Genomic DNA, 19,768 nt, shown 5'->3' on the forward strand with positions numbered 1-19,768 from the left:
AATGAAAGTAACTGAAGATTTCAAGAGCTTCAGGGATTACATTCCATACTGAAAAATATAAAGGAAGAACTTAAGATTATCAAAAAATGTAAAGTTTAAATCAGACATGGAAACAAAGAAACTCCTTTCAGAGTTAAAGAACTTGTTTATAGCAGAAAAATAGATAAATAAAAAAAAAACGAAGGAGGAATTCAATCAATAAAATGAAAATCTTAAAAACGTTCAAAATTAGGGAGAGTATAATACTACTACTACTACTAATATTTACATTTATATAGCACATTTCTCACTGCTCAAAGTGCTTTACACAGTGAGTGTTGCCACTTCAACCACCACTAATGTGAAGCATCCACCTGATTGACGCAATAGCAGACATTTTGTATGATAAATTGTCAGTTAGAGACAGGAGATGATTAAGGGATTGGAATGACTAGGTGAGGTGGCAAATTTAGCATGGACATTGGGATAAACCCTACTCTTTATTAAGAGTCTTTTATGAGCACAGAGAGTCAGGACCTCAGTTTTATGCCTCATCTAAAGGATGGCACTATTTTTAAGGCATTGCTGCACTATGGTATTTGGGTCCGCATCACAAGGTAAGCGCCCCCTGTTGGCCTCACCAACACCTCTTCCAGTAGCAACCCAACCTTTTCCTATATGATCTCCCATCCAATTCCTGGCCAGGTCACCAACAGCTTCAAGTGGGTGAACTGTTCTAACGTGCAGGTGATGTGGCTACTTAATGTAAGTCCAGATTTATCTTTCAGAAGAAATCAAATGATTTGTGAAATGGATGTTGCAAATATTGAATTTAATGATGTTACCTGCCAAGTTATACTTTGCCTTGTTTATTAAAATCAGCAAATAATCTGTCAACTTTAAACTGAACCAATAAAAGATTGCACTCCACTCTCACCTCTGTGTATTTTAATTTTGTAATAATGAAATAAAGCTTGTATAATTGGTTTACTTTTTTCTAAGTATGGCTTAAAAATCAACAAGTTGTAACAAACAGTAAAGCAAGGTACAGTTTTGTCAGCAACTCCCAGTACTTCACTACACTACCACATGTGAATATTTCTGTTATCTCAAATACTTTTAACTTTAGAAAAAATAAAATAACCTGGAGCTCTATATGAATGTGTGGGCATATATATCTATACTAATAAAAGGCAAAGCCCTCACTCACTCACTCACTGACTGACTCATCACTAATTCTCCAACTTCCCGTGTAGGTAGAAGGCTGAAATTTGGCAGGCTCATTACTTACAGCTTACTTACAAAGGTTAGGCAGGTTTTATTTCGAAATTCTACGTGTAACGGTCATAACTGGAACCTACTTATGTACATTGTGATGGATGTTTGGCAAGAGTTGCCGGCCCTCACCCCCAGGCCGCCAGGAGGAGCTCTCCCGACAGCATGGACGTGCCCTGAGTTCCAGCAGGGCCTCATGGACTTTGTAGTTTTTATACACAGCCCTGCTGGATACCTTGGGGACCACAAGGAGTCACTGTAGCAAGGCTCGTAGACTCTTATGTGCCCTATAACCTGGAACTGCGTCCTGGTCATGTGAACGGGAGGAATGACGTACTTCCAGGTTGAAGAGAAAGACTTTTACCCTGACCCAGAAGTGGTAAGGACTTGTGGACTGTGGGGCAGGAACACCTCCTGGTCATGGGGTATTAAAGGACTCTAGGAAAGCCCAGACACTGAGCTGAGTTGGGAGGCAGGGTGGCTAAGCGTCTGGGAGAGGAGGATTGTGTATTGTTTATTGGAGAATTGTGGAGAGGAGCATGCTTTGTGCACTTTATTATTATAATAAATCCTACTATTGGACTTTTATCTGGTGTCTGAGGGTACAAGGGTGCGAGAAAGCCCTAATCTGTCACAACATATATACCAGCCATAGCCGCAACTCGGTCACTGTGTGAGGCGGAGTTACGTCCCTCATCGTTACGCCCCCCACGTAATTGAGTGCCTGCCCATATAAGGCCGAGAGTGAGAAATGCAGCTACCTGCTCTGTGGACTGGGAGAAAAGTAAGAGACATTTTTAACACATGGACTCTCACCCAGGAGGAAGCCATGGTACTGAAAACTTATTATGACCGTTTTGACCGTATTCGTTTTGAATACGATATTCGCGAGATACGAGTTTAATGAAAAGACACAGGGTATAAACGACACTTTTGATCACTTTGTAACAGAGTTAAAACTGCTGGTGAAAGACTTTGCTTATGCAAACGAAGATGAGATGGTCAGGGATAGAATAGTGTTTGGCACAAACTCAGTAAAAGTGCGAGAGAAACTTTTAAGTGCCGGGTCTAAGCTAACATTAAATAAAGCCATGGACATCGCAAGTTCGCACGAGGCAGCACAAGCACAGCTGAGAACCTTTGACGCATGTACTCCGAGTGGCTCACATGAACTGACTGTGAACGCAGTACGCAGACAAAAAGCAAGACCTCCACAAAAACAACAAAAAACGCATTACACAATTGAGACGGCAGAAAAAGAATATGAAGCGAGTGACGCATACAAGCATATTCATAAGTTCAGCTACTGCGGAAACAAAGCACATGGTGGAAAAAGTCAATGTCCAGCTAAAGGAAGACAGTGTAAAAAAACCCATGCATGCAGTGTGTGATATCTCAAATAAGAGTAGCGATTTGGGTAGTGAACACTTCGATGAATGAAACCTCTTATCTTTACAATGGTTGACAAACACGGAATGTAACTTGAACACAACACATCCTCCAAATACGAAACTGATTGAAAGAAATAATGAGAATCAAATACTTGATGACAGCAACACTCATAACAGTGACAAAACAATTACATTGACAATCATGTTACATTATTTTAAAATGTTCCCTTTTCTTTTTCATAACTTTTTTAACACACTACTTCTCTGCTGCGAAGCGCGGGTATTTTGCTATATAAATATATACACACACACACACATATATATATATATATATAGTTTAACTGTCAAATAATGCAACAAGTACGCAACACGTGTTTCACCCTAATTCTGGGCTCATCAGGCATACACACTCACTGCATCCCTCTCGGGAATCAAACCTCGGAACGTCAGCGGCGAAGCCTCTTACATTGCGCCACGGCATTTGGTTTGTTTATTTGACAGTATGTAGATCGGGGTAATTACATTCAATGCATTCGTAGTCTGAATCACAATCTGATTGTATGGTGTGTATGCCTGATGAGCCCAGAATTAGGGCGAAACACGTGTTGCATACTCTTTGCATTATTTGACAGTAAAACTATTTCAACCATTCTATGATCTGCTTCTCGCAACTGAAAGAGGGCACCGTGGTGGATGTTAGCCGACTTGCTGACCAACCACAAGAGTTACCACCCATACAATCAGATTGTGATTCAAACTACGAATGCATTTAATATATATATATATATATGCAGATATGTATATATGTGCATGTATATATATATATATATATATATATATATATATATATATATATATGCAGATATGTATATATGTGCATGTATATATATATATACTAGCAAAATACCAAGCGCTTCGCAGCGGAGAAGTAGTGTGTTAAAGAAGTAATGAAAAAGAAAAGGAAACATTTTGAAAATAACATAACATGATTGTCAGTGTAATTGTTTTGTCACTGTTATGAGTGTTGCTGTCATATATACTATAGCAAAATACCCGCGCTTCGCAGCGGTGAAATATTGTCTGAATATTTTTATTAATAAAAAAGTAAACATTTTTAGATTGAGGGAAAATATCTAAAAAATTAATTGTTAAGGATCTCTCTGTATACCACGTTGTCAGTTCGGCCCTCCGGTTGTAATATGACTAAGCTGTCTGCTGAGCTTACTCTTGAGCATGCAACATACAGTTGGCCATGTGAAAAGCAATCCTGCCTCAAATCAATGCCAACCTTTTGTAGTGTTTGTCCCTGAGACTTATTAATTGTCATTGCGAAGCAGAGCCTTACTGGAAATTGAACGCTTTGAATTGAAATGGGAGATTAGATGGTATAACGGGGATGCGAGGAATAAAAACTGTGTCACCTGAGGCACTGCCAGTAAAAATAGTTGCTTCAATTAGGTTGTTTTGTAGAGATGTGACCTGAAGTCTTGTGTCGTTACAAAGTTTCGGTGGTTGTAAGTTTCTCAGTAACATTATTGGTGCCCCAACCTTCAAGATGAGATTATGCTCAGGAGTGCCTGGAGGATTTAGAGTGTTGAGAAACTCTACTGGATAATGAACGGTGTCTTCTACTTCTACAACTGAATCAACAGATTGATATGTTTTTGTTTGTGAAGGTAGTTCTTGAAGTAAAATGTGGTTTATAGTTGTAGTCATGTCATTTTTGGTGTCAGGATAGCTCTCTCTTAACCATGAGACGTCATTTTGGTGTAGATTTTGTAGATCGGGTAAACATTTTGAAGAAGGCTTTGTAAGGTATTGACGATGAGAGATAGATTTGTAGGAATATTTATTTTACGGTTTTCTTCTATGAAGGTGCCATCACCTATACTCATCAGAAGAGTAGAGAACTCCTCTGCTTTTTTGTCGCCTTTCAAATGAACTCTCATGTTTATTTTTAAAGTAACAACATGGATTTGTGGCCATAGGTATGAAGATTTCAGAGATGCTTTAACTTCATCAGCGTGTTCCTCTGGGCACGACTGGAAGGGTTTGCGGAAGTCTCCAGCCAGCAACACTGTCAAGCCTCCCATAAGTTTGTTGGTGTTTCGGATGTCTTGGAGGGTCCTGTCTAAAGCCTCAATACCTGCTTTGTGTGCCATAGTGCATTCATCCCAGACAATAAGGTGACAATGTCGCAGCACTTCAGCCATGTTGCTCTGCTTTGATATGTTACACATGGGGATTCAGTATGGTTGAGGTTCAGAGGCAGTTTGAAAGCTGAATGAGCAGTTCTGCCACCCTCAGAAGAGTTGCAGCAATGCCAGAAGAAGCCACAGCTATGGCAATGTTACGTTTTGCTCGGATTTTTGCAAGGAGAAGGTTTATTAGGAATGTCTTACCAGTTCCTCCTGGAGCATCAAGGAAAAACACCGTGCCAGTGGCTGACAACGCTGCTCATGATTTGCTCATAAACTGACTTTTGGTCACTATTTAGCAACTGTTCGTTATTTGTGACTATATTGGCCAAGTGCGAGGTGTTGTAAGATGTCTCTTTCAAGTATTCGGGATTTGATGCAAGTTGTGCCAGTTCTGTTAAAGGTGAAGGCAAACCGTAATGATGAAGAGATTGACCTCCAATAGCAATGACGTAGTTTTCAAGCAACTGTAGACACTTGTTATAGATCAAATTTAACCACTGGTGGACTTCTGTTCGTATATGATCTCTTTCAGTCTGTCTCCTAACATCTTCTGCTATGCTGTCTTTATGTTTTTCCCATAGGTTTAAGGGGTTTTCCATTTGGCAGAACACCAACATGACAGCAAATAGTTCACGGATCTTTTGAGGTGAGCGAGATAGAGCAGCTTCCTGCAGTGTCTCGTCCCAGTTGATATCGTCATGTAATAAACCGAGTGCCCTGCAGGCTGACTTATAGGTCGGATGTAGGACACCATTAACTGTTCTTAAACATTTGAAAGATGTGGGACCTGTGATTTTGTTGAGCAGCAGTCGAAGATGGTAGCATTCAGAGTTATTCGGTGTACAGTGTAGACCCGTCCCAGTACATTATCCTTTTATACTCGCCAATATCCTGGTACAGGGTTGCCCTGTTTCCTTCGACGAAACATGTTGTTTGCCCACACATAATATGATGGAATTTCATTATAATGAAGTTGTTTAGCAAAATCATCATGTTTGCAAAGGTCAAAGAATGCTAAAAGGGTCGTTTGTGGTGGATTGTGTACTTTATCGGCAACATTGCCTTCTGTGAAATAAATTCTTTGTCCGTTCTCAAGATGCACAGCAAGATGAACGACCGGAGGGAATCGTTCGTGAATGGGAAAACAGAAAATGCGCCAGGCTGCTTCAGAGCTACTAATGTAACGACCAGCTTCAGTATCGAGATATTTCGTCATTTTGATTTTGTATTGTAAATACTGCCTGGTCACTTCCTTTGTTAACATACTTGCAGATGTATTTGATTGATTTTACTGAATTGCAAAATTCGACATTGATGTGAGCATTGAAGAAGCGGGACAGCACAGGACTATAAGGGACCACCCATCTGTTGTCGATATCTACTCCTTTGATGTTAATTGTATGACCTCCATCAGCAGGTGCGCCGCGGTACTGAGGGTAACCATCTTCTCCGGTTTGAGTTTGTGAGATGAACGGACGTGGGTACTTCTTAGTGCATATTCTGTTGATCATGCAGGGCGAGTTGATATTATGAGGTCCACATGGGCCGTGAATCATGTTGGATTTTACTATTTTGTGTAGGGCAGGGTCAGTCTGTGGATCAGGAATTTCTGCACGGATGAGTTGATCGATGAGAGCTGGTTTAATCCTATCCTTTAGCCACAATAGAATGTGTGCATGGGGAATACCTCGCTTTTGCCACTCTATGGTGTACATGTAGCAATTTGTACAGCCGAAAATGTTACTCTTTGTGAGCAAGTCTATCATTTTGCGAATCTTGAGATGAAATACACGACTGATAAGGTCATGGCGATCGTGAGGTTTTTGACGTGGAAGGAGAATTTCAGTGATCTCAGGCCATTTAGGATTGCAAGTAAATGTGATGAATAAGTCAGGGCGGCCATAACGACGAACATATGTCATTGCATCTTGTGTACGCTCGTGCATATAGCGAGGTCCTCCAGTGAAGGAAGATGGTAATATCACAGCTTGACCAAGTTCTGTTAAATCAGTGTCGTTTTGTCAATAGCATCTTTTAAGTGAACATAATTTTCAGCCCAAGTTTTTTGATTTAGTCTGATATAATTTAGTCTTTCGGATTCAATTTTTGCGTACATATCAACTAAAAACTGATTTAATAAAGTTCGGAAGAAAAGGATATTATTAGCATGATGTTGTCTGATCATAAGCTGGTATGAATAGAAGTTTGCTGCAGAGACAGTTTTGTTCATAGGTAACTTACTGGCAGCATGAACTTGAGGTATAGACACAGAATAGCCGTCTTCACCATAGCAGAACATGAGAGGATATTGAAGTGCATCATAGGATCTGTGGGTTTCTTTAATGCATTGCAGTTTATTGTCTCTGGTTTTCAAGACAATATCTCTATTGTTGAACGTTTGCCCAACGATGACAACACCAACTTGATGAACTGTGGGTTTATTAAATCTGCCTTTGTGTGCATGTAATGGTTTTTTGTCTGCGTGAATGACAACTTTGAAGTCTTTGTCATCATCTGAAATACTGTCCATTGTGGAGTGGAAGTCCTGGATGTAAGTGTTACAGTCATGGAGCATTTTTTGTAATTGTTTGACCAGAGGCATGTTAAGTCCAGAAAAATTAGCACAGCGGATTTGTGCTTCCTTTTCATCATCCCCGACGAAATAAATTTGCAAAATTTGTGTTCCTCACTTGGCATAGGTAAAAGACTGCCAATCAAGTGATACACTTGTCCCTGAACTTTAAATGAAGGCATAAAATTTCCCTCAACGATTTGGTTAGCACCAAATGATGTCATTTGAAATGCGCTGTTGTACTTTCGAATGTTGTTCAAGAAATGCTCACTTTGAGGATGTTCGCCATTTAACAGGCCCTCAAGAAGGTGAGGAAGCTTACATAAAGGAGTGAGAGAGACTTTACCACCGTTACAGCACAAACCAGGAGACTCGCATTTCCACTTCTGAGCTTGACAATAGTCACAGTGAACATCCATGGATCCAATGTGTACTGTTTTGTCAGACTCATAATGTATGTTTGGGTCGTACGCAAATCCACAATTGGCTTTTTTGAGCCAAACTTGTTGTTTTCGTATGAGCCGCTTTTCATTATTGGGATCGTATCTAGAAACTGAAGCTCTATTAACTTGTGGATGTGCTTGTGAGTATTTAGCGACAGCGTCCCTATGAACTTGTGGATGTGCTTGCGAGTATTTAGCGACTGCGTCCCTATTAACTTGTGGATTTTTCTGCGAGTATTTGGCGGTAGCCGCACGAAGTTGATTTCGTCTAGCTGTATCAGAAAATGTACCACGACGTCTGATACGCCTCCTTTTTACTGTGTTCTCATAGCTTGGATTGCCGCTGTAATAATCAGCTGGATTTGTGTTGAAGTGACATTGAGCATGTGTTAATCGATGTAAGCATACAACTGGCTTCATCAATAACTTCGCATCCAGCTTTTGAGAGTTGAAATATTCATAAACATCAAAGTGTCCACTACTCAAATTGTCACCTGTGAATCTAAGATGTTTAAGAGGCATTGACGGTTCTCCAAAGGTGTAAAATATCTGCCCATTTCGGTACACTTGAAAGCGACAACCAAATAATTCAGCGGCAGCCATCAACTCACACGCAGAACCATGGGTGAAGGGCTTAAGCATTTCAGTTTTATAGTGCTCTTGTGTACTATAATTATCTCCTGTACCATCATCAGTCCACACTTTGAACCTCTCCCAGTCATTTAATACATAAGACACAATGTCCTTGCGGATATCAAAAGTGAGCCTGATATGTCTGTGCAATATGTAACACAGAGAATGGAAAAGGCAGGCGCCATCTCCGGGCATAGACACCACTCGGTAAGTGATAGTTCTTTAATTGATGGTAATTACGTCGATAGACATTTTAATAGGGGTATAGTTGGAAGAATAAAGGGAATGATTACTTGATCAGTAAACAAAGTATAAAATACCTATACAATAAGTGTAACAATCGTAATAAACGAACAATAAAACTGAGGAGAATCCGTGGATTAATTAAAAAGGCTGCTAAATTGACGAAGCAAAGAAAAACGACTTCCTTATATGGCGTTTGTTTATAAAAATAGCGGAGAGTCCGCGGATTAAATAAAGGAAATGGGTATTTGAACAGTAAAGTAAGTCTAAAATAGCTACACAATAACTGTAACAATCGTAACAAATTAACAATAAAATAGAAGAGAACCCGTGAATTAAATAAAAAGGTTGCTTCGTTGGTGATGCAAGGATAAAGGACTTTCTTATATATCGTTCGTTTATAAAACAGTGCAGAAGCTGTGAGAAAGCTGCTTCCTTAGCGAAGCTCGTAAACGAAAGACACCGCAGTGAACACAGAAGAGAACCCGTGGATTAAATAAAACCTACACAATAACTATAAAAATCGTAATAAATAAACAATGAAACAGCGGAGAACACGTGGATTAAATAAAAAGACTGCTTCGTTGGCGAAGCAAGGAAAAGGACTTTCTTATATATCGTTCGTTTATAAAACAGTGCAGACGCTTTGAGAAAGCTGCTTCCTTCGCAAAGTAAGGAAACGACTGAAGACACCGCGGGGAAGAATAGCCTTATATGGGCAGGTAGTCAATTACGTGGGAGGCGTGCTGAGTTCCACAGTAGCCGCGTCGGAGCGTCGGAGGCGTGCTGATTTCCACAGCACTTATGAATATGCTAAAAGAGTGGAGAACCTATGAAAACGCTGCTTTCTTGGCGAAGAAAGGAAAGGAGTGAACACACCACAGAGAAGAACGGCCTTATATGGACAGGCAGTCAATTACAGGCTGCTTCGTTGGAGAAGCAAGGAAAAAGGACTTTCTTATATTTCGTTCGTTTATAAAACAGTGCAGAAGCTGTGAGAACGCTGCTTCCTTCGCAAAGCAAGGAAACGAAGCAAAGAATGGCCTTATATGGGCAGGCAGTCAATTACATGGGAGGCGTGCTGAGTTGCGCAGCAGCCTTACTTATGAATATGCTAAGCACATTCCTTCACCCGCCACGCCTTATATGGGCAGGTACTAAATTACAAACGCCAGCGGCAGCCTGTCTATGAACTTAATTTAAAGTGTAGGTTTACATCATGCTTTGTTTCCGAAGTAGCAGAACTCATCAATATGGTTGTATATGTCACTCGCTCGCTTCTTATTGTTTCGCTGCCTTCTCAATTATATAATGCATGTTTTCTTCAGCGCTTTTTGGAGGTCTTCCTGGTTTTCTATGTACTGCGTGATTACTTGGTAGGCGTGATGATGTCACACGAAACTCCGCCCCCACGGCGTTGAAGCTCATCTCCATTACAGTAAATGGAGAAAAACTGCTTCCAGTTATGATCATTACGCGTAGAATTTTGAAATGAAACCTGCCCAACTTTTGTAAGGAAGCTGTAAGGAATGAACCTGCCAAATTTCAGCCTTCTACCTACACGGGAAGTTGGAGAATTAGTGATGAGTCAGTGAGTGAGTGAGTGAGTGAGTGAGTGAGTGAGTGAGTGAGTGAGTGAGGGCTTTGCCGTTTATTAGTATAGATATATATGTATGTATATATATTGTGACGGATGGCTGGTGCCCTTGCCTGGCCAGGACATCCCTGTGATGGAAGGAGAGGACAGGTTCACACCAATACCTCCCCTGGAACATGAGAGGACAACTCCCCTGAATTGCATTGGGGCATTGGAATCTGAACCCTGCTGGGGCCTGTGACCCCCACCAGGGGGCGAATGGGAAGTTCCAGAGCCCTGGTCTGCAGCACTTCCACCACACCCAGAAGTGCTGATGTAAGAGGATCCGGGAACACATGGAGTACTTCCAGGCACCCTTACAGCACTTCCACCACACCCAGGAGTACTACCAGCAGAGGATCAAAGTGTACCAGGAGCACTTCCGGGTGCACTATAAAGGAGGCCGCCTCACTCCGTTCGAAGAGCCACAGTTGGCAGGTGATGGACAAAGCTTGAATGGAGAGGAGTGGAGGCAGAAGAGAAGAGAAAAGAGAGAGACAGAGAGAAAGAGAAAGGAAAAAGTAAAGAAGAAGAAAAGAGACTGAGCAGTATTGTTGATTGTTTGATGCAGACTGTGCTCAGAAGTGGGCAGCTGGGAATAGAGCTGCCCCACGAGGAAATAAACTGTGGGCTGCTTTTGGACTTGTGCCTCTGTGCCTGTCTGTGTTCAGGTTTGGTGAGCAATACTCATAGTGCAATGTTCTGTAACATCTCACAATAATCAAATCCAGTGTGCTCCTCTTTCCAGTAGCACTTTCACAGTTACTGCTCAGTAGTCCACACAGGGACTCACTAGCTGCCTCATGAAGAGCACACCTGCAACCATAGGAAGCTTGGAGATTGGCCCCCCTTGGTCAGGACCACGTTTCTGGTTCTTATGTTATTTCTTATGTTCTCATGTTCACTTCTGCTAAAAATGTAAAACAATATGCATTGTGTGAAAGAACTGGAAGTGGGATATGCAGACTCAGCTTTAGCTCACCTATTTTGTCTACTAGTCATGAAATTAAGTGTTCGTATTCTTCTATTATAGAGTTTAGAGTTTATTTATTCTGTTTATATAAAGATCTCTCTTTGTTAATACTGTGGCTTACTTTCCTTCTACAGTCAAATGCTTTAAATTTAAACTTTTCCTAAGCCTTGACACAACTTCAGATAAATGAAGCTGAAGCCACAGTAGAGTGTCACTCTTGTATTGTCAGGTGGCACCGTCCTGTCTTTCTTTACCTCGGAGGGTTTTAAACATCATGTAGACCGGTGTGTTGACATTCCACTTAGGAAATGAAGTTGATTTCACTTTCAGTTCTTCAAAAACAATAGTTTATTGTTAGACTGGATCTACTTCCACAACAGCAGCAGCAGAAGCTTCAGCGCATTTGCTCGTATGAAGGAGCCTGTCACTCTCCCTTGTGGGGACAGCTACTGCTTCAACTGTCCTAATAACTACCGGGAAAAGTTAACTGTGGAGGGAGCCCACCTCTGTCCTTAGTGCAAACAAGAATTTAAGGTAGAGATTAACAAAGCACTGCAATGGAAGAACAAGTAGAGAACCTAGAGGAAATGAACACTGATGCCACTCTGTCTCAGAGTTACGCTGGACCTGGTGATGTCTGCTGTGATGTTTGTTCAGGGAAGAGAAAGAAAGCGTCAAAGACCTGCGTGACCTGCATGGTCTCCTACTGCGAAACTCACCTTCAACCCCACTATGAGTCTGAAGCTCTGACGAGACATAAACTGGAGGAGCCGACTGAAAACACTGAAAAGAAACTCTGCAAAGAACATCAGGAATTTCTGGAACTCTTCTGTAGGACTGATGATCTCTGCATCTGCTTAGTGTGCGCGACAACGGAACACAAAAGTCATGACACGGTGACCTCCAGTGAAGAGAGACGTGGGAGACAGGTGAGGAATGGGAAGGGTCATCTGGGACACTGAGGTGTTATGGTTGTCTTCCAGGACTGAGTTTAGTGATATTCTTTCATGACCTGTGAATATAAACTACACATATACTGTATATTTAGACTTACAATACACAATAGCAAAGCCAAGCAACATGGTCAGTACTCCAGTCTCAGTCTTTGTTGTCCCAGTTTTTTCTTTGTGAGTTTTTGCCAGGAATTCTGGTCTTCTTCTTTATTTTGCTGTTGAGCGCACATGTGGGTGTGTGTGCTGAGCCTGTTTAGTGACAAAATGTCATCCTGCCTCAGGCTGATTATTATGTTGTGTCACAATTTATTAGTATGAGCTTTTACTCTCCATGATCTTCTGTTAGCATTTCCTCTGTGAGAGAACATCTCTCAAAAGATTTATTTCCTTACTTTGTATTTCAGGAAATGTTACTTTTATTTCTTCACCAACATGTCCTCCATCCAAATTCTGAAATCCAATCTGAGAGCATTTTTTTATACTTCATGACAAAGATGACTTCTGTTATTCTTTTTCCCACCATAAACTAAGCCACTTTTACCTGATCTCTCTTTTTTCTTTTTTGCTTCTGTATTTCACTCCATCATCTTCACTGTAAACTCTAAATGCTTGATCTCTCAACGAGACCCTCACTCTGAATGTCTGTTGCTCCTTTCCCTCATCTTCTCCAGTTGACCACAATTCTCCCACCAGTCCCGTCTCATCCAGTCCCTCAGGTCCCTCACACATTCAGCTCCAAGATGCTCAGCTCATGTCCACTTGCTCTTCTTTTCTACTTCATCCTCCTCCTCCTTTCCCCTTTCTCTCTAATAATCCTCTTGTTGGATTCCATGTTTTTCCACCTCTGCCCACTCCTTAGACGTCTCTGTTGCATTTTGCTTCCACGCAGAATCAACTAGACAGCAAAAAAGATGAAGTGAAAAAGAAAATTGAGGAGAAAAAGAAGAAACTGGAGGAGATGAAGGAGGCAGTAAAGAGAATTGAGGTGAGTCGCATGTGTCTTCTTCACACACTGTGAAACTGAATAAAAATAACAATTGAAGCATCGAGTGTGCTGTGAGAGAAGGTAATATGCATAGATTTTCTATTATTGCATTAAAATGCTAGAATTAGACCTGCTGATTAATTATATCAACTTAGGATATTCCAATTTCATAAAGTTTAATGTATAAATGCAAAGCTCCCTCTGATATTATTCTTCCTACTAAGCAATTTTGAACAAACTGACAGCAACTTTCCACACCCCTTCACCACATGTGCCGAGTATCTCCCCCTGGACGCTAGATGGCAGCCTCCCTGAGTTGCAGAGGTGCCTTGGACTCCCCCAGGGCTTCCCCAGAAGTTCTGAACAGCTCTGTGGGGTTCCACAGGCGCCACCAGGGGGTGCTGCAACAGGAGCTGCTGGCCCCTTTGGGGCACTGGTTTCACCTTACCCGGAAGTGCAGCCGGATGTCGGCAATCAAACACCTGGAGCACTTCCGGGTATGCAATAAAAGGGAGCCAGCGACCACCACTCAGCCGCCAGAATCGGGAAAAAGAGGACGAGGTTGCCAGGGAGGAGTGGTGGTAAAAGAAGAAGAGTGTGTTGACTTGTGGTGATTTACTGTACTGTGCTTGGGACTGTGTTGTTGCTGGATGGATTATGGGGAAGACGTGCCCTGCAGCTGAAGAAAAATAAACAGTTTATTTACTGTTATTATTATTTATTATTTATTTACTGTTTATCGGGCACTATTATGTGATCTTCTTACTATATATATATATAAAGAGAGAGAGAGAGGGAGAGAGAGAGAGAGAGAGAGAGTCACACACAAGCATGTGGGAGGCAACTAAAGGGCTCAAAAGAAGGTAATTCCATGCCCGGCCAGGAGGTGGCAGAGTGCACTAATCCTTTCTCTTTTATTCCTGCAGACCAAACACAGGAAATTCCACCTGGGCTGAAAGACACAACTTCTGGTTCTGGGCCCGATGACATCACTTTTGGTTTGGGGCTCAATGACATCACTTCTGGTTCCAGTACAAATGACATCATTTCCCCTGTCCCACTTTAAAAACCATCATATTCCTCCTGTCTGTTGGTTCTGTTTTGCACTCTTGTCTGTAAAGACTCATTGCTCATTTGTTTTGCTTATTCAGCCAAAACTTTAAAAGTATATGGGGCGGCTACCCCAAACCTTTTTGTGGCATCAATGTTTTTCTTTTCCACATTGGCGTAGATGACAGGATGATTGTCTCCTCGAGGAACCAGAAGTGGCATTATTGAGCCCAGGTGGAATTTCCCGTGTTTGGTCTGCAGGGATAAAAGAGAAAGTGCACCCTGCCACTCCCTGGCCCGAGGTGGAATTACCTTCTTTTCAGCCCTTTAGCTGTCTCCGATACACACGTGTGTGACATTTATACTTTGTGATTCCATTTCTCTTCATTTTTTATTATGGAAGACATTCTCAGTGTCTCCATGTTTTGTAGCTCCTAAAACTCATGTGGCTGATGTGAATTTCTGTGCTCTTCTAATCAGGAATCTTCACAACAAGAAATACAGAAACACGAGGAGACCTTCAAGTCTGTACTTGAGTCCATTGAGAGACTGAGGTCAGAGATCATTAAACTGATAAAAGATCATGAGCAAAGGGAATTGAGAAAGGCTGAAGAGCTCATCGAGTGTCTAGAGAAGGAGATCGAGGAGCTGCAGAGGAAAGCCACTGAGCTGGCCAAGCTTTCACAGACAGAAGATCACATCCACGTTCTCAGGGTGAGAGTAGGCCTGTTTGAAACACTTCTTTGTTTCTCATGTCCTTCATCCTTCTTCTCTCCTCATGTAGAAGTTACCACTTCTCTGTGTCCCTCTTGGTGATGGAGATGCACCAGAAATCAAAATTAATGAAGATTTACTGCCTGAGACTTTGAGGACAAGCCTGTCTGATCTGAATAAGCTCCTGGAGGAGATGAATGGCTGGGAGTTTGTGAAGACAGATGTGGCCGGTGGGTTGTGCGTGTTTCCACATTTGAAGACCAAAGAGGCAGGAGATAAAGCTGCTCTGTTTGTTATGTGTATTAAAGACTCTCCTTCTTCTTTTCTTTTTTCTCTTCTCAGGTGTTCAAAATTCTGGTCACATCCTGCAGAACCTGAGGACCAGAAATGGACTTTTAAAATGTAAGTGTTTTCTTAGGTTTGTTGACTTGAAACAATCAAAATGGAAGTCTTCCACAATTTACTACCCCAAGTGGATCTTATGTATGTGTGTGTATTCTTCTTAAAAATCTCTATATAAATCATGATGGTTTCTTATCTAATTCTCACTTTGCCTTCCTTGATGTTCTTAAGACGTTGGTTGTCTTGCCAGAACTCTTACTTTTCAGCTCCTTGGGCAGGACTCCTTGTCAGAGGGGCTCTTCACTGCGGTTCAGGTACTGAACTCAAATCTGTGTGGCTGTTGGTTTACACTCCATATTAATAATAATTGTGTGGTGGGTTATTTATCTTGGGATTGTACTCACTATAGAAAGGCGCTATATAAACATTAATTTTACATGCTTATTTTTACAGTTCTATCAGCTGTGCCTTTCACACTCCTACCAGTTTTATCAATTCATTTTGATAAGCCCTCACTGACTGACTGACTCACTCACTCACTGACTCATCACTAATCCTCCAACTTCCCATGTAGGTAGAAGGCTGAAACTTGGCAGGCTCATTCCTTACAGCTTCCTCACAAAAGTTAGGCAGGTTTCATTTCGAAATTCTACATGTAACAGTCATAACTGGAACCTACTTACGTACATATATACGCCCATAGCCTGCAGCTCGGTCGCCATGTGAGACGGAGTTGCGTCGCCCACCACCACGCCTCCCACATAGGTGGCTGCCTGCCTATGTTGTGTTCCCCATACCTACGACTCCCACGTAATTGAGTGCCTGCCCACATAAGGCCGTCCGTCAGCAGCAATCCAATAGACACGCTGCCGCTGGTGTTTGTCATGCCTAAGACGAATATGATATTCGCGAGATACAAGTTTAGTGAGAAGACGCAGGGTATAAACGAGACTTTTGATCACTTTGTAACGGAGTTAAAATTGCTGGTGAAGGACTGTGTTTATGCAAACGAAGATGCGATGGTCAGGGATAGAATAGTGTTTGGCACAAACTCAGTGATAGTACGAGAGAAACTTTTAAGTGCCGGGTCTGAGCTAACATTATATAAAGCTGTGGACATCGCAAGATCGTACGAGATAGCACAAGCACAGCTGAGAACCTTCGATGCATGTACTCTGAGCAGCTCACGTGAACTGACTGTGAACGCAGTACGCAGAGAACAAGCAGGAGCTCAAAGAGTGCTGAACAAAAAACGCATTACACAATTGAGAAGGCAGCAAAAGAATATGAAGCGAGCGACGCATACAAGCATATTCATAAGTGCAGCTACTGCGGAAACAAAGCACACAGTGGAAAAAGTCAATGTCTAGCTAAAGGAAGACAGTGTAAAAAAATGTGGTAAATTGAACCAATTCGCTAAAGTTTTCAGGACTGGGAAAGGTAAACCCGTGCATGCAGTGTGTGATGTCTCAGATAAAGAGGAAGACGAGCTGCTTATTGATGCAGTAAGAAAGGAACAACCCTCTGAAGCTGACCAAACCTTTGTAGACATATCAATAGGAGAGCAAGGTGTAAAGCTTAAGTTTAAATTACGTTCATAGACACGCTGCCGCTGAATATTCGTAGGCAAATCCACAACTTAATACTGGGAATGCCTGTTAAACACCTTAGATTCACGAGTACCGATTTGGGTAGTGAACCTTCGATGAATGAAACCTGTTATCTTTACAATGGTTGACAAACACGGAATGTAACTTGAACACAACACATCCTACAAATACGAACCTGATTGAAAGAAATAATGAGAATCAAATCTTTGATGACAGCAACACTCCTAACAGTGACAAAACAATTACATTGATGATCATGTTACGTTATTTTCAAGGTGTTTCCTTTTCTTTTTCATAACTTCTTTAACACACTACTTCTCCACTGCGAAGAGCGGGTATTTTGCTATGTTTAATAAAAACCTTCTTTAGAATGTGTTCTTATAACTGTAAGTCACAAAGTGAAGTCACAACAATTATTATGTCAAATAATTTTAAGGTAGAATTTGTAAAATGAGGATCTGTGGATGAAATGTACCACCAATGGGACCGTGTCCCTTAAAGAAGGCAGCCTTGTCTGCTTTAATTGGTGTCCATCTCTAAGTCATTAAATCAGCCTTTTCATTTTTGGATACAAAGCTTTCAGATGTCAGAATCTTCTTGCATAGTTCCCACTTTAGTGCCCACAGGTCCACCTGGGAGTTGTAGTTCAGGGGGGGGTAGCCCTGGTGGGGACCTTGGGGTCTACTAGAGGGTGCTGTTTGGAGGATGCTTTCCTGTCACCTGGAGGCCCTTCCTGACCTCAAGTGCAACATGGTTCACCAGAAGTGCTCTCAGGTCTGGCATGAAGGAGGCCACTCGGCATGAGGCAGAGTCAGGAGAGGAGAAAGATGAAGCTCGTCTGGGAAGGTTTGGAGGAAGAAATAGAGGAAAAGGAAAATAAGTGTGTTCTGTGCTGAAAAGAAACTGGTCAGAAGGTATTTCTTTGAGTAGAAAGAGCTGTTTGAACTTAGCAATCGTGTCTTTGTAGTTGTGTCATGGGTTCAAGGGACTGCTTTGCCCTCTACTGGTCACAACATTTAACCACAATCAACAGAGTTGGAAAATAAGAAGGAAATTGAATAGTTCAAAATCTGAAGAAGAGGCTGTGAAAAAATGATTTAGGGTTATGTTTAGTAATATTATGGTGTCGTAAGTCAAATCGGAAATTAAAGATCAAGCTTTTCAGACCTGATAACTTTGATGGCAGATCTTTTTCTTCATTTACACAGATTCATTAGGTTTAAAATTCCAGATGAAGGATTCTGTGTAACAGAAAAGAAAAGTCTGAAGTATTGTAAGCCACCCTAATTCGGGGTGCCCCTAGTAAGTTTCATGATGTCCTTCATGAGGAAGAAGTACCTAATAAACTAGAGTAGTTACTGTATGTCAGACATTTGAAATATGAAAATGTGTGCTTCAGTTTAAATGTTTAAAGTCTAAATATTCTTGATTATAATAGATGCTTGTCATTTGCTACCCTCTGATAGAGGTCCATAGGGGGCTTGATCCCTAGAAAATTATCAAAAATATAAAAAAATACATTCATATTCATAATCAGTGATCCTGAAATAGTCTAAGATGATTCTCTACATGCTTATGTTTGAAATTTGTTATTTTTAACCTTCTGGGAGTGGCTATTAGAGGTCTAAGACCACCAGTGAAGACTCACATATGAAAAATAGGGTCATATATATGATCTGTAACCTTGAAATAGCATAAAACGATACTCCACATGATATTCCTGATCCTGATTTTCATGAAGTTTTGTGAAAAGGAGTAACATCGACCACTCGTATCCTATTAGTCAGTCACAATTCCAGCTCCTTCTGATCCTTTTTGCTAAAGATATCTAATAGTTTACTCTTTATTATAGAGGAGTAATTTCCTGCACAAAATATGTCTCAAAATAGCCCGAAATGTGAATGTTTTGGATCTATAGGGCCAACAAAGTTGGGGGAATCCCAAAAATTTTGACATCTTGCATAACTAGATGTCAAGAAAAGTCAAATGTTAGATTATATGTGGGTTTTTTTCTTGTATTGGCGAGTCAGGAGGTGCCAGACAAAGCAAACTGAAGTGATTTTAAAGTGTTCAGAAGAAATTCCTATCAAAACAATTGAAAAATTGCCATTCTTTATGTCTGACGTTCTGCACCCCTCCGCTCAAGTCTCATTTTTCACCATCTTGTTTTTTGACTCATTTTTTTTTCTTTTCTCTCATTTCAGTTTCACGTCAGCTCATCTTGGACCCCAACACGGCACATGGACGCCTCCACTTGTCCGAAGGGAACAGAAAAGTGACTTATGAGAAGAGCAAGAACATCCAACATGTCTCGCATCCTGATGGATTTAATTTTTGGTCTCAAATTTTATGCAAAGATTCTCTGAGTGGGACTCGCTGCTACTGGGAGGTCGAGTGGAGTGGAGAAGCGGCAGCAATTGGAGTCGCATATGAAGGAATTGAAAGAAAAGGAAAAAGCAGGCAGTGTCTCCTTGGATTCAATGAAAAGTCCTGGTGTTTGCACTGCTTTGATTCCAGTTGTTCTGTGTGGCACAATAAGAAGAAGACTGACATCAGTGTCCCCTGTGGTCACAAAATAGGCGTGTATGTGGACGGCAACGCTGGCTCTCTATCCTTTTATAGCATCTCAGACACCTTGACCCTCCTGCACAGGTTCCACACTTCCTTCACCGAGCCACTCTATCCAGCATTTGGGCCAGCATTGGATTCTAACATAACAATTTGCCCTCTGAACCCATCTGACCAGTGACCAGTGTCATCATCAGGTC

At 41.4% G+C, this 19,768-nt stretch overlaps 2 protein-coding genes across 2 annotated transcripts in view; both read left to right on the top strand.

Annotated features, from left to right (window-relative positions):
* Positions 1–19,754, top strand: part of LOC120536346 — a 48,162-nt gene extending 28,408 nt beyond the window's left edge. Inside the window, exons 8-14 of the mRNA XM_039764672.1 lie at positions 10,715–10,811; positions 12,004–12,275; positions 13,189–13,284; positions 14,815–15,048; positions 15,119–15,278; positions 15,391–15,450; positions 19,205–19,754. Coding sequence (XP_039620606.1) covers positions 10,715–10,811; positions 12,004–12,275; positions 13,189–13,284; positions 14,815–15,048; positions 15,119–15,278; positions 15,391–15,450; positions 19,205–19,749 — 1,464 coding nt within the window. The 3' untranslated portion in view covers positions 19,750–19,754. The remainder of the gene's footprint in view (positions 1–10,714; positions 10,812–12,003; positions 12,276–13,188; positions 13,285–14,814; positions 15,049–15,118; positions 15,279–15,390; positions 15,451–19,204) is intronic.
* LOC120536511 (tripartite motif-containing protein 29-like) lies at positions 11,717–15,236 on the top strand. Its single transcript, XM_039764905.1, has 3 exons — positions 11,717–12,275; positions 13,189–13,284; positions 14,815–15,236. Exons 1-3 carry the CDS (start codon positions 11,904–11,906, stop codon positions 15,148–15,150), a joined length of 804 nt encoding a protein of 267 aa, XP_039620839.1. The 5' UTR covers positions 11,717–11,903; the 3' UTR covers positions 15,151–15,236.
* Positions 19,755–19,768: the final 14 nt, after the last annotated feature.

Source organism: Polypterus senegalus, chromosome 10 (genome assembly GCF_016835505.1).
Source record: "Polypterus senegalus isolate Bchr_013 chromosome 10, ASM1683550v1, whole genome shotgun sequence".
In the NCBI taxonomy this organism is placed as follows: domain Eukaryota; kingdom Metazoa; phylum Chordata; class Cladistia; order Polypteriformes; family Polypteridae; genus Polypterus; species Polypterus senegalus.